Source organism: Crocodylus siamensis, chromosome 2, assembly GCF_052110815.1.
Source record: "Crocodylus siamensis isolate JL-2025a chromosome 2, ASM5211081v1, whole genome shotgun sequence".
Taxonomy (NCBI): Eukaryota; Metazoa; Chordata; order Crocodylia; family Crocodylidae; genus Crocodylus; species Crocodylus siamensis.
In genome coordinates this window covers 157,363,101-157,378,262 of record NC_143396.1, presented here as the reverse complement: position 1 = coordinate 157,378,262, position 15,162 = coordinate 157,363,101, and the positions used below count along the sequence as shown (strand labels likewise).

Sequence of the window (15,162 nt, the reverse complement as noted above, 5' to 3'; positions counted from 1 at the left end):
GCCACAGAGACTGCATGGAAACTCCCCGGCTCCAGTTACTGTCCAGTTTGACCGGTCAGTGGAACACAGGAAGCACGAGCCTTGCCTGGAAAGAAAATGGCACCGGGGTTATGTGGGAAGAGCCGTTGAACCCAACCTGGGGCACTACGCCTCTTCCATGGGCACAGCCCACTTTTGGCTAGCCTTGTCGCTTTGGGCCCCCAGGTGGATGCATAGGGATGGATCAGGGCAGCCTGGACACGTCCTGTGCAGTTGGTTATTTGTTTCTGGAAGAGCCTAGTGGCAGATGAGCAGGGGGAAAGGGGACTACAGGTTGCCTGGGATGTCTTGAGCTCCATTTTCCCCCTTGGGCTGCTCCCAGGGAGAGGCTGGGCTTCCTGCCCCATGGGGGGCTGTGTCCAGGTGACAGAGTAGTGGGGGGCTGCTTGGGCATGACCATTTGAAGCCAGAGCGAGGGACACCCTGGGGGTTAGTGATCCCCTCAGAGCAACGCGGGCTGCGGTTCATGCACGGGCGCGCCGCGCTGTCGCCCCGCCCGGCGCCCGAGGCCGGTTGCAACACGTGCTCCTCCTCCGGCCTTTATGTGGGGCGCGGCGCCGGCCGGGGCAGTGTCCGGCCCGGGGCGGGTGCAGGCAGCGGCTCGGCTCTGCCCCGCGCCCGGCTCCGTGTCCCGCAGGGATGCTCCCCCCGGGCCGCGCCGCGGCGGCGCTGGCCGCGCTGGCCCTGCTGGCGGCCGCCCCCGGCTGCAGCGCGCAGCCCCGGGGCCCGGCGCCGGCCTTCGCGGAGGACGTGCTGCGCCTCTTCGGCGGCAACCGCAGCCTGTCGGCGGCGCAGCTGGCCCAGCTGCTGCAGCGCCTGGGCGCGGCGCGGCCCGGGGGGGCCCCGCTGGCCGCGCACCTGCCCCTGCACCAGAACCAGGTACCCCTGCCGGCCCGGCCAGGCGCCACTGTCGCGGGGAAGCGGCCGCCCGCTGCCCTGGGCGAGGCTCTCTCCAGCCCGGGCTGGGCGAGCGGGTCCCGGAGGCGGGAGCGGCGGGCTGGGGTCTGTCGGAGCCGCGCGCCCGCCGCTCTCCCGCGCTGGCGGCTGTGCCTGCGTGTGTCCCGCGTCCGGGGAGCCGTCCCCGCTCCATTCACACCCCGCTGGCCGGGGCCCTTGGCTCCTCCGACTCTGTGGAGGGCCAGTACGCGCTCCCCGCGCCCCGCCGTGAGCCTGTGGCCCTCGATCCTGGCTGGGGTGGCAGTTGTTGAGGGCATGCCGGTTTTCTGCTACTCTGTCCATACGACGCCTTGATGGCCTCAGGTTTTCTCTTCAAGAGAAAACTGGAGGACATAAAGGCGTTGGGTTTCGTATCAGGAGAGGACAACCGGGCTGTCCTCTATGATGGCCACCCTACTCCTGTCTCTATTTTGCCTTTTCATTGTCCCAGGGTATTGGTGATCTGCCCTCAGGGCGCTCCTGGTGGGCTTTGCCGGGCGTTGCAGAATGGGGATCAAAAGGCCTGTGTTTGGGTGGGACAAGCCAAAGGTCTGTTGATGCTGTCTGACACGTCCTTCATGCATCTGTTTCTACCATGGAATGGGCTTGAGATGATATTAGGTGTATAGCTGAGATCTGAAAAATGGAAGCCCTGAATTGTTACATGCATATTGTGATATTGGTGTGTAGCAGGGGTTGGCAATGTTTTGAGGCAGAGTGCCAAAAACACCCACAACCTCGACTTGTGTGAGATGTCGGTGTACCACGTGTGGACAGCAGGGGAGCCAGAAGGGGCCCGATCCTTGTTGCATCCCCAGCCTCTTTCCTGCCATCTGCCCTGAGATGCACGTGCCATGCTGTGGCACCTGTGTCGGACCGGGTTGCCTGCCCTGGTGTATGCTGAGTAGATTGCAGAGTGGAATCACTCAGGCATGTGCATATGCTGCTGAGGTAGTCTGTAAGCTCTCAAGGAGCAGAAAAATTGCAACTAGTGGGTGAGATGGAGGAGGAGGACAACCCTCCCACCTTTTTATCCCAAGGGGCTAGTAAATAGGGCCCTTAACTCAGGAGTAGGAGACTCCTTTACCCAGGTTGCTGCTCCTCTAGAATTAGCCCAGAATTTGGAACCTCTCTCTTCCCCTTTCTTTCAGTATAAGAGCCACTTTCCTTCTAGTTTATGTGTTTTTTTTTTCCCTCACTCTGCATATCTTCCACTCTTGCCTGTGCCAAAAGGAAGTGTGGATCAATGCCTTGCTTGTTGCCTCTGCTGCAAAGCAGGAGGTAGAGAGTCCAATTCTTTCCTGCATAGTTTCTTGCTCCCTGGGCAAGTGTTTTAGCTACAGCACTATTGGGATAAAAAGTGCCTTGGTTTTTCTTCACACTGCTTCTAGCAGGAATTCCTGCAGGGCAGCTCTATTCTACCATAACTTAAATGAACCAAACTGTGCTTGCATGCCAAAAATTTCCTTTGTGCAGCTTCATAGGTGTTACTTAGGCACATGCAGATGAAATGGGATTCAGCCTTTGGCCCTGCACCTGTTAGATATACCTGACCACATCAGGAATGAACTATATATTTAAAAACGAGCAGAACAGGCAAAAAAGAAAACCAGAGGTGGATATACACCTCTTATGAGGATTGCAGTTCTGTCATCCTTACCTTGGGTAGGTGTTTATTGTGCCCTGTTGAAATGAAACATCTGACTAAAAGAGGCAGAATTGGCCCATTATCTCTTCTCTCGACCTTTTTCGTATTTCACAAGTTGAACTTTTTTATGAATATACTTAGTATATTTTTAGTGAAAGTGTAAACATTTCCAGGCAGGTTTGCTAAATATAAAATTGCCATGTTTGTAATGGTTATAAGAAAGTGGTTTTCTTTAAAAAGGAGAAATTGCTGGATTACTCAGCTATTTGTCCTTTTCTTCCGAGGAAAAAAATAAATGTTTGCATTCCGTTTTAAAATACTTTTACTACTACCCTGGTATGTTTGTTGAAAGTCATCTGAAGCCTTAGCTGGAAATATTTCTGCTACTTTTACTTTTACTAAGAACAGATGGGTTATATAGCTGCATTCTTCATTTGATGGAGGAATAAAAAATGGTAGACACCTATTTGTACTGTAAATTACCATTTTTGAGCAGTTATTAGTATGCATTCTTTATTAACAGCATGATAATGGTATTTCTAATTTTCTGGGCCCTTCACATGTGCATTAACATGTACGCTCAGTTGATGTCTCGTATCAATCTAGTTGGCCAGTGTCATGCATACATACCTGCTAATTCATGCATTTGCCCAAAGTGTGTTGATCCTTGCAACCTCCGTTTTCATATATACTTACGTCTTTGCAATTTGGAGCTTCAGCTGCTTGTGGGGGAAGGTACAAAGCCTGGGAATCTACAGCTTTTTGTTCCAGACATTTATGTCCTGTGGTTCCATAGGAAAACTACCATTCTGAAGTGCAAACTATGGAATATATTCCCTTCCAGGGTAATATTTATCCTGCATAATGAGTTTTTCTGATGTCTACCTATGGTGTTTAAAAGATATGAACAGTCTTTGAAAGTATTTTCCCAATGGTTTGGATACTGTACTTATGCAACAATTTCTGGTGTTGGATATTAACTCCTGCACACTAAACCTATGTAATACATCCTAAACCTTTAATTTGAGTCTGAAGAATTGAAGAAGAGGTTATGGGTTGTTCCACTTTCTTGAAAATGTGTAAGCAAGTTTGGATGTACAAGCCAGAAGAAAAAGAATACTTGCATTTCCTCTGTGCTTCCTGTGTCATGGAATTCTATGGGAAGATAAGGTCTATGGCAGAAGAAAAGTTGCTTGAACTTCTGGGTAATGGAGTTTAAACAAATATGTCTTTAAGATTTTGTAACTGTGTATGGTAATTGACGTCATGTGTTGTCTAAGGGAACACTCTTCTGTTTCTTGTGAAAGACCGTGGAAAAAACCATGAAATAATCAGCCCACTGCTGTGAATAAGTATCATTTTTTTTTTATATGTATTTCCATTTTTCCAGCTGTTTTCTTTTCTTTTTTTCCTTTTGTCATATACTGGTATGTGTCTTCATATATGTATCCATTTTATTTTTTTAATTTGTATTTTTCTATTTTCATTTTTTCTTCATCATTGCTTTTTCTTTATAACATAAGCTCAGCTTTTATTATTACTAACCAGCTAAATCAATAGACTCAGACATGGATCACGCTGAATCAATGTGTCTTGTTTTACTGTTTTTGCTTGTTTTTAGCTGTTATTACAAAACAGAATACCATATTGAATATAACAGTTGCACATATGCATTGTATACATTACATTATAAGTACTGTATAAAAAAAGTAACTGCAAATCTAATCTTTTATTGGGTTCACACATAAATTGTTGTATATAAATATTAGATGGTGAAATGACAGTATTTTTTAAAAACCTACAGATTTGTCAAGAGTGCTGGCAAAAAATTGAAGGGAAAGAATATTTGTTTATAGCATCATATATGTCATGGTATAAACAAATATTCTTTCCCTCCAGTTTCTTGCCAGCACTCAAGAAATCTAAAGGTTTTTAAAAATACTGTGTCATTTCATGTCCATACATGATGGGGAGGAATTTTTTTGTCCCCTTGCTCTTTTGTTGCTTTTTTTTTTGTTATCCTGAATCTTGGGCTAATTAAAAAATACCAGACAGAATGTACTGCAGTTAGGACTGCATAGGCAGAATATGTTACCCTGTGCACTCTCCAGAATTATTTTAGTCTGGCAACTTATATTAGCGTTTCAGCCTGTTTGAAGCACAGTGCCACTGTAATTGAAGATATTGTTATTTGCTGCTATTGCTTAAACACTGACTCATGTCAGTGCTTTACATACAGAACACTCCAAATGTGAAAAGTGGAGAAACCAATAGAATACAGTAAGAATTTATAAAATGCAGCTATTTAGAAATATATAGCGACATTTTTAAGTCCCTCTTTTCAGAAATATCCACACAATGTGTGCATCTACACATTCATTAATGCACCGTAATTACAGTACATTAACTTTAGTAACTGTAATAACAGATACTAATTCAATGTGCCGTAATTGTTGCTATTGCACAGTAGTCTAAATGAACACTTTTTGTGTGATGCTTAATGCTCATTGGACAAATCTACTGCGTATTAGTGCATTAGCATGGTTTTTGCTAATGCTTAGTACCCATTGGACTAATTCTACTATGCATCTCATGTAGACTCACCCAGTGTCATTTCTCTTGTGTAGTTATCTTGATTGAATATGGTTTGACGATATGTTTAACTCAAAATATATGAGACTCTGAGACAAACTGATCATGGCTAGCACTATTTTGTCTTAGTTTATGTTCAGATATTAGCTTTCCTTTTCCCTCCCTTCCCACCTTTCCCCACATAAATCTTGATGCTGTTTGACAGTAGGAGAAAACGGAATCTGGTTATAGGTAACCAAGTCATGCATTTAATCTTTTCTTCAGTTGAGTATTAACAGGAGTTAATGGAGACAGTATAATACCTCTATTCTGGGTTCTTGTTTCAGTCTACAGGGTCAGAAAAACATTACCTTTAGTTTATGTTTAGAAAGGGGTTTCTTTGCAATAGAAAGGGTTAAAAATTTAAGCTATATTTGTCAAAAGCATCAGCAGCGAAACAGACAGACTGCAAATCAAGGGTGATGTGAAACAGAAACTTGTTTATTCAAGTGTAACATTTTATGCAAGTGGGGACTCCCCGCCTACAGGAACTTATAGGTTCCCAGACGAAACTGGTTTAATCTCAGTGGAGGTACTAGAGGAAAGTCATAGAAAGGTCCTTCTTATGTGAGACAAATACTTGAAAGAACAGACACAAAGGGTACATCCCCACGAGCAGGAATGTGTGTTCCTGGGGAATGTCTGTGCTACATGTGCTTTGCCTCATGGCATGTTACCCCAGATGGGTTAGAGGAGGATGGGGCCAGCAACTATGCTGGCCCTAGCAGCCTTACCTGGGTCCTGGGGGCTGCTGGGAGCTGCAGCCATGGTGCTTCCACAGCAGGGAGCCTGGCCAGCAGCTGAAAAGTGGTTCCAGCTGGCCAGGCTTCAGTTTTGAGTGGCACGTGCTGCCACCATGTGCACTGCCCCACATTTTTTAGGCATTGTTTTTTTTTACTCCAGGACCTCCTAGGGTCAACCACCCCTCTGTGCTGCAGAGTAACAGTGCTGGAACACCTGCACGTGCCGCATGTGTGGTGTGTGGCCCCATAGACAGGTCTGCGGTGCTGTATACTGCACATCCATGCTCATCTGAATGTGCCCACAGAGGCCTTCACAAGACCTGTTCAGAAATTTTCCTTTGGCAGGATTTTTCAATGGAAATTCAGTTTCTGCAAGATCAGAATTTTCCACAAGATGATAGAAAATTGAAATGAAGAAGTTTGCTTTGGGTTGGTTTGACTTGACATATTTGCTTAAATTGAACAGAAATATTTTGGTTTGCCTCAGTTCATTGTTAAACTCCATCTGTTTTGGGTGCCCTGTGCCTCATGTGAGCTATAGTTTGGATTAATTGAGCCCTAATTATGACCCTTTTGATTAGGACTTCTGCTGTATCATTGAAGTCACATGACTGCAGGTATCCCCTAGGACTGTAATTTGGTCAGAGTGCGTGTGGGCTATGGGAAAGAAAGAGGCAATGAGGCACCCGAACCTCAACTTCCTTGACTCGCTGAGCTTGTCTACCTGTGCAATTAATGTGACTGAATATACTCCAGCTCAATTGCTTTCTACACTAGCATAGTACTTGACTATGGTGTAGGATAGTACTTGTGTCTGACAGGACTATCCTGTGCCGGAGTATATTAATCTACTGTGCACTAATTGAAGTGCATGTGATGCTTTACTGCCCATCAAATTAGCCTAATCCACAGTAAAGTGCACTTGTAGATACACCCACTAATAGAGTATAATATTTGACTAACTCAAAATGAAACATTTTGATCCAGAAGTATTGATATTTTTTTGAAATTTTCAAAAAGAAGCTTTGATTCTTTATGGGCAATCCAAGGCATTTTATAATTGAAAGATCTGAATCATAGAATAATTATGGCATAAAGCCTCACCCAAAAGCAAAAATAAAAGCAAATCAGTCACAAAGTCAAGAACTCAAATCTCTTGACTACCAGTTTCATGCTAGATGAGAAATGGTGGACTAAACTACCTTTAGGTTTTTAAGGAGGTTTTTCTTGTAAAATTCAACAGCCCAAATAATTACAATAACTTGGCTGTCTCAGCATATTTATCCTCCATAGATAAATAGAGAGTCTTGCAGTGAACAGACACTGGTAGTTCTAGTCCAAGGCCTCCAGGGGCCTGCTGGCCCTGGGGCTGCTCGTGCCACCTGGCAGCTGGGAGGCACGAGCAGCCCCAAGGCCGGCAGGATGCAGCTCAGCTCTGCATGGTCCCTGTGTGCCAGACTGGGCTGGGGAGCATGAGCCGCCTGGGGACCATGCAACTCATGCTGCCTGGCCTGGCCTGGCATGTGGGGACCATGCGGAGCCAAGCTGCATCCGGCCGGCCCCAGGAGGCTCCTGTTCCCCGTTCCCCAGCCCGGCTGGCTGCCAGGCAGCATGAGCAGCCCCAGGGCCAGTAGGACCCAGCTCGGCACCAGGCTGGGCTCAGCACATGGTCCCTCCGCTGCTGGTGTTAAAGGTTAGTTATGTGCCCTGGGCAGGGGGGCTGGGGCCCTCCAGGGTAGAGCTGGGACCCTGGGTGGGGGGCCTCCAGGGTGCCTGGGACTCTGGCCAGGGGGGCTGGGTCCCTGTGGGGGATAGGGGCTGTGGCCCTCCAGGGTGGAGCTGGGACCCTGGGCGGGGGAGGGCATTCCACGTGCTGGGGGGCCTACACCCTGTAGGGACCAGGGGACCCACCCTTCCTGAGCAGCCCCCACACGAGGTCCCCCACACCCACAGTGCCCCCAGCAATTGCCCCACTCCTACCCACAGACCAACCCACATCCCTCCACATCCACCCACCTGCCTTCCCCCAAACCCCTTATCACCCCCTTTCTACAAATACCATGTCCCCCCACCACACACCTATCATGTATGAAGAAAACCAAAAGCACACATCAACACATATAGGTATTTAGAATGTATTTTTTCATGATGGTAGAGACACTGGTAGGCTTCCAAATTGCTTTAACATTGTAAATATACCAATAAAGCATTATTCAACTTATCACTGTCTCTGTCACCAAAATAAGTTTCACTGTGTCACTTTCTCTCTCTAGTGTGTGTGTGTGTGTGTGTGTGTGTGTGTGTGTGTGTGTATAGAGTGGTTTTTTGTTTTAAATGTGGAAGAACATGGATTTTGGGGTATTTTAAACAATGGATTTGGGATGCTGCTGCAGCAGTCCATCTGGCACAAGGGGTATTGTCTCCAGGTATCAGTTAGCTGGGCCCCTGAATCTCCAGAGAGCAAGTAGCCCCGAGCTGCTTGCCAGGGCAGCTTTTTGTATCGATGTTGCCAGGACAGGGCAGCTTTTTATATTGCTGGGGACAGCACAGGTGCTGGCCCCAGGCTCTAGCTCCCCCTGGCTACAGATCCAAGAGGAGCCAGGCAGGGTTATTTTGCCCCAAGTGGCACAATTTGCTCCATACTGAAGTGCATGTCCGAGCACATGCACTGGGGCAAAAAGCCCCGGCTCAAATTTGCACTGCTTCTGTTTGAGCTGATGCAAGCACACATGCTTGCACGTGTGGACGCGTCCCAGAAGACTTAACCTTCTAATTATATAAATTAACATATTAGATTATGGCCATGTGTAGGAGTTACCGAGAAGAGTGAAGTGTCTTTAACAAGGGTGGATGTAGATGGTGCAATCACAGCAGCAATTGTAGTCTGGGTTGGTCTTTTACCAAAACAACACTTACATACTTATTTCTATTTCATACTTTTGAAATAGATGCTATGCATTGATAGTTTCTTTAACCACATGTTATGAAAGTTCCAAACCTCAAGCTTATTCATGGACATTTATAGATGTGCTCTGGGAGGTGGTGGTGGGGAGGGGGGCTTTAATTAGCACAGCTCCATGAGCCGCACTAATTAAAAGTGCCCAGAGGGTCACACATATCAGTGTCCTGGTGCTGAAAAATGGCGGTGGGGTGCTTTGAACTAATGCTTATTGAACGAGCTTTAGTTTAAAATGCCCCACCGCCATTTTTCAGTGCAAGGACACTGATACACATGACACTGGAGTCTGCTGGAGCATGATAATTACCACACTCCAACAAAATCAATTAATCAAGTCTGCTCCAGCATGCTACTGTTACAACATGTCGGAGCAGCCTCCCTGCACATGTATAGGAGCCCAATAAGTCTCAAGTGCACAGAGAAATAGTTAATAAGTTTCACAGTAGCTATACAGCTGTTCTACCTGTAGAATTAGAACAATTATTCACATGTCTTGCTGCCCTCAATAACATGCCATTATCAACTTTTTTGGGACATCAAGTTAATTAAAAGATGGATACACTGGCTTAAAGTATATTTTCTTAGGGTGCATCTACACATGTTGCTGTGGTGATGTTGTTACTGCTCCCTGATTTAGTTCCTTTTTGAAGTACTGAATCACAGTGCAGTAACAGCCTCTACTGTGTTGTATGTTCAGTGCAGAGTTACTTTTAGAAGATGCTTTGCCATAGTGGCACACTATACCGGGGGAGCATGTCACTATGGCGACAGTTACTGGTCATGTGTAGATGCCCATGGACACTACATCACCATAGCATGTCGCCACAGTGATGTAGTGTCACATGTAGACATGACTTTAGTAGATCAGTAGGATGAATCCTCTTATGAAACCTTACTCCCTCTACAATTGTTTTCCAGAAGCTTTTTGCCATGGATTGCCAGAGAGGGCTCTGAGGGCATTTATTAATCCAAAAGCCACATTATGTGAACAACTGCTGCAGGTTGAAACTGTCCTCTCTGTTCCAAAGAGGGTTCTGAGTTAACACTTTTTAAGCATTTGCAGTAGAAGCACTGGGCATGAAACCAGTGCAAAGTACACAATAGAGATTCACTTTAGACTGTGCCCTTAGTGACAATGACTATATACAGTAGTTCCATTGAGATGAGTAGTGGCATCAAATGTAATGATGATTAAGTGAACTTGGGTTCATGAAAGTGTGTGCTCTCTCTTGCTACGTGTAATTTTATATAGTTATCCTGTAAAGGTGCATATCTACCCTGTCTTGTGACTGACTTCAGATTAACATGGCTGACTACTTCCCCCCACATCAAATTCAATGCTAAGGTTTAGAATGCAAAGATGTTTTACGATACTGACCTATGATTATTTTAAATATTGAATCTAGGACATTTTATAAAACTGACAAGAAAACCCCATGGCTTGGCAATAAATGAACCAGTAAAACAAGATAAGTCTGTTACTAAGATAATTTCATCATCTAAGTAGACAGGTAGGATAAAATCATGTCTAAAATCATGCAGAGTCTTAATTAAAATACGTGACTTTATTTGCATAAATTGTCAAAATAAAAAATGTATGGGACAGACAAACTTTATTTTCTAAAATTAAGGGGCACTTACGGTGTGTCCCCATGAGTGGGAATGTGTGTTTCCTTGGGGACAAGTAGCAGTGGCACCCCCTAAGATGTACCTGACTTTGATTATTCTCCCAAAATTCATGTGCTGCTTAACTATAGGAGCTCCTGACATGGTGCAAGCTGCTCTTTCCCTACTTCCGCAGGCTTCATCCCTCTCTGATCCCTCATCTGATTCCTACGTCTTGCAGCCATTCTAGGTTTTTCTTAAAATTTATGCTGGGAGATTTTTAAATAATAATAATAAAGATGTCTAAGAAGTCAGACTTCCTCACCGGGGTTTCTGAAGCCCCTCAAACTTCCTGCCAGTTTCAAAGGAGACAAGATTACCTTCAAACCCTGCCCCCTCTTTCTTTTTTAAAGAAAAGAAAAGTAGGACCTTCATGCAATTATAAAGGCACTCTGATGCTTGGCATGTTACCCTGGGTGGGGTAGGGGAGGCTGGAGCCAGCAACTGTGCTGGCCCCAGCAGCCTTACTTGGGGTTCTGGAGGCCTCCAGGAGCTGCAGTCATGACGCTCCTGCAGCAGGCAGCCCCGCCAGCAGCTGGAGTGTGGCTCTGGCTGGCCAGACTCCAGTTCTGAGCAGCACATGGTGCTGCCACATGTGCCACCCTGCTTTTTTTAGGCATAGGGATTTTTTTGACCCTGGGATGTCCTCGGGTCAACCTCCCCACCATGCTGCGCATGTAGGCATTCCCCATGCTGCTACTTCGCAACATGTCCAGTGTGTAGCGCCGCAGATGGGTTTGCAGTGCCACATACTGCACATCTGCGCTCATCTGGATGCACCATTAAAGTACACTTAAAGAAGCCATTATAGGAGGTGAAGAAATATATACCACTTGTAGTTCCCTCATGTAAGAAAGTTCTTAAAGTTCTGCCTGGCTTTATCTTTGTTGAAGCCAACACCTAAGCTTTGGACTTCAGTAGAACTTATCCATTTACTTGAAGTTGAACATGTAATTAAGGGTCATCTTGAATAAAGATGATTTCCTGATTTGGGTTATTGACAGGAGGGGTATCATAGTTACATGAATATTACATGCACCATTGCCCCCAAAATTAGCCTTCTAAAATTGGGGTGCATGTCTTAAGTAGAGAAGCTGATTTTCTACCCAGTATGGAAGTATGGAGGTGCTGCAAGAGGGTTGCTGCTGCTTTTCCTAGTCCAGAAGCTGCATGGAGGGAGGGGTGGAATCCAGCAGGGGAGGATCAGCATGCTTTGATTCCTGCTCCACCCAAATTTAAAACCAACTGCCTGGCAGCAGCCATGGTGTTTCTGTTCAGGCTCTGTCGCTGCTTTTTGTATCCGTAACTCTGGTGGAAGGGGATTTGTTCCCCCTTCATTCTGCCTTTCCAAGGACAAGGTGCATGTCTTGGGTGCTTTGTATACAAGAAAATACATTACACTTGGATGCAAAATCTACTGAATTTATCTGAGTTATGCAATATTGAATTTGACCCAAGAGTTTTATTACTTTGTGTTTAAGAAGAAATAGTTATAATCTGGTTACGAATGAAAATCATTCATTTGACTCGAGACTCATCCTTGGCCTGTGTTTATTACAGAGGTAAAAATTACTTGTCTTGTTGATATACTCAAATAGAATTTATGGAAATACACGAGTGTGAATGGGAAAAAAAGAGGTATTAAAATTGTTTGTGCACTCTGAAATGATTTGGACACATCCATGTTACTAAAATTAAAGGTTTTCTGTTTGGCAACTGTGTGGTAAAAGGAGCCAAAATGAATGCAGAACTCTGAAACTCTTGGTTCAGAGATGATACCTTTTATTAGACCAACTAAGAAATTGCAAAAAAAAAATCTTTTTCTGTAAGCTTTCAGGCACATGTGCCCTTCCTCAGGCTCAGGGAAAATTAAAGATGGTAAAAAGTCACCATAAGTAGAAAATAAACTTCATTTTTGCACAGAGGAAGCGGAAGGTGGAAGTCTGTTCCTCTGGGTCCGTGAGAGTAAAAGGAGCCAGGAATTTCTGCCATACCATCTTAATGTAAAATACATTTACATTTAAACATGAGGTACTAGCATGCTCTGAGGAAAGGGGATCATGAAGCCCTAGAGAGTGTTTTTTGCCTCAGTAGAATGTTTTTGTCAAAGCAAATGTGTTCTGATTTGTTCTCACAACAGTTGCTGTTACAAAATGCATAAAACCACTGTACAGGGTTTGTATTAAGATCATTCTGAGTTTATAGAAAGATGAAAAAGGAGTGGGTTAAAATATTTATCAATATTTACAATCATTGGCTGATACATTGTCAATGACATTTTTAATTCTGTCCAATATAGACTTGGGTTTAATTATTTGGTGGTTACAGACAGGTTTTACATGATGTGTACCAATGTTTTTAAAGCCTACTTCAAGCTATGGCTTTGAGTCCATGCATATATGCAAGAGCTGAGATACTCAAAAGCTTCTAAGTGACACAGAAACAAAAGTTACATTGACTAAAATTGTGAATTCTGCTCCTAAGCTAGTTCAGCATTTATGAAAATTCCATCCAGCATTCACAGGCAATCATGGTATTTTAATGCAAATATTACTATTAGTCAGTGCATTCTTGGGAAATCTGGCACTGTATTTTCATTTTGTACCACTTAAGATTGTTCCTACAGCAATTAGTCCCCTCTTTTGTCATTTATTTATTTATTAAACTGACATACAATTTGCTTTGTTCATTTTGCTTCAGTGCCTGTCTGCTGAGGACATCTTTTTTCTTCATGGGTTGCCGAATAACAGCCAGATAACAAATTCCAGTCTCCACACGATATGTCCTGCTGTCTTACAACAGCTGATTTTTCACCCTTGTGAAAGCCAGAAGTCCAAAACCAAATCAAAACCAACTCCATCAGAAGGTAGTTAACAGTTTTTAATTAATCTTGGAACAAAAATGGGGCATACCTTGATACAGTGTGTTTTTTCTTAATCTATAAATAACTTCCTTAATAATTTTTGCTTATAAGAATGATATGGTAAAATAAGAACATCGGAACTGCTATACTGATTCAGTTCATCAGCTTGTCTGCTCATATGTGCAGCCAGCATGCAGCCTTCCAAGCATGCTCAGAACAGCAGGGCAAAGCCAATGTGGCGATGCAAGTGCAAAGAGCAACTTAGTGCAAGTGCCAAAAAGTGCACTTAAAAGGATATGTGAGTACCACATGGATGTGTAAAGGTGAAGTAGGACCTAGCCTTGTGTCTACTTAATTTCTGCTTTTACCTTTGCTCCCAATTTTTCCACATCTCATTGCTTCTGAAAGAATTTTTCATTTTTATCAAGTCTGATCTATCCCCAGCATACCCCAAAATATCCATTGATGTCAGTAGGAATTTTGACTCTGCAAGGAATTCTTGCAGCCTTGATCAGGATGATAATACCATTATCAATAGCCCATAACAATATTAGTAATAGTATTTTAAAAGCAGCATAATTAATAACATTAGGATTAGCACTATATAACAGTAATATTTATTTAAAGGTCCTTTTTAGTGCTTATTTAGTACAGTAAATAAATGCAATTAACATTGGCTAAAGCAATTTAGAATTTCACTTAACTTGCAAGATCTCATGTGTATGATTGAGTCATTAAAATAGAATAGAATTAAGTGATAGTAATTCATAGATTTTAAAGGAATAATTATCATATTTCAAATACAAAAAATTACCCTTTTTAAAGTTAAAAGTAAACCCGTTGCATTTTATCATCACCTAAGAACCGGCTTTTTGAGTCTGGGACACCTTTCTCTTATTTGTTTGTACAATGACCAGCTAAACGCTTATAATAAAACCTAATACATATAAAACTATACATTGTAAAAATTTCAGTACAAATGATATAAATAATATGATCAGTGTATCATTTTATAACCACATAAATAGTCATATTAATTATTATTCAATAATATGGTTATAAAACCATAAACCTGTTTTATAAATTAGTGTCCTTATTGAAATAATAGCAATACTCACAAATTAATGGTTTTTTTTTTTTCTCATGACATGATCAAGGACAGCAATACATTCTAGTTGTTTAGTTAAGGTTAGATTGTTGTGGGTTTTTTTAAAATTTGTCAGTCAAAGTCCAAGGGCACTTTTTGTACTTCTCTTTGTATTGCTTCTTATCTGATTGCTAGACAATGTTTCTGAACTGTTTTATTTAATTATATAGATGCACAATTTAAAAAACACAATATTATAATAAATGATATTATTATACATCACACATAAATAATTTTCTTATACAAACATATTAATATAATTTTAGTATATTTGTATATACTTATAGAAATAATGATACAATTATATACATATTCCTATATACATGGTAATGGGAGCTCAGGTGTACTGATGAAGACCAAATAAGTATGTAGATAGAGGAGAAAGTATATTTATTTTTCTATATGGACTAAATAATCTGTAAATGTCAAGTTTGACCCACATTTGACCTGCTAAGCTATTCTGACCTTCCCTCCCATTTTATTATCCTGCCAGCTCAGCAGCAGTGTCTAATGGCAAGATAAGAGAGGCAG

At 43.1% G+C, this 15,162-nt stretch overlaps 1 protein-coding gene across 1 annotated transcript in view; it reads left to right on the top strand.

Moving 5' to 3' along the window:
- Positions 1 to 606: 606 nt before the first annotated feature.
- Positions 607 to 15,162, top strand: part of SLC39A8 (solute carrier family 39 member 8) — a 44,538-nt gene continuing 29,982 nt past the window's right edge. Inside the window, exons 1-2 of the mRNA XM_090031888.1 lie at positions 607 to 918; positions 13,322 to 13,487. Coding sequence (XP_089888014.1) covers positions 679 to 918; positions 13,322 to 13,487 — 406 coding nt within the window. The 5' untranslated portion in view covers positions 607 to 678. The remainder of the gene's footprint in view (positions 919 to 13,321; positions 13,488 to 15,162) is intronic.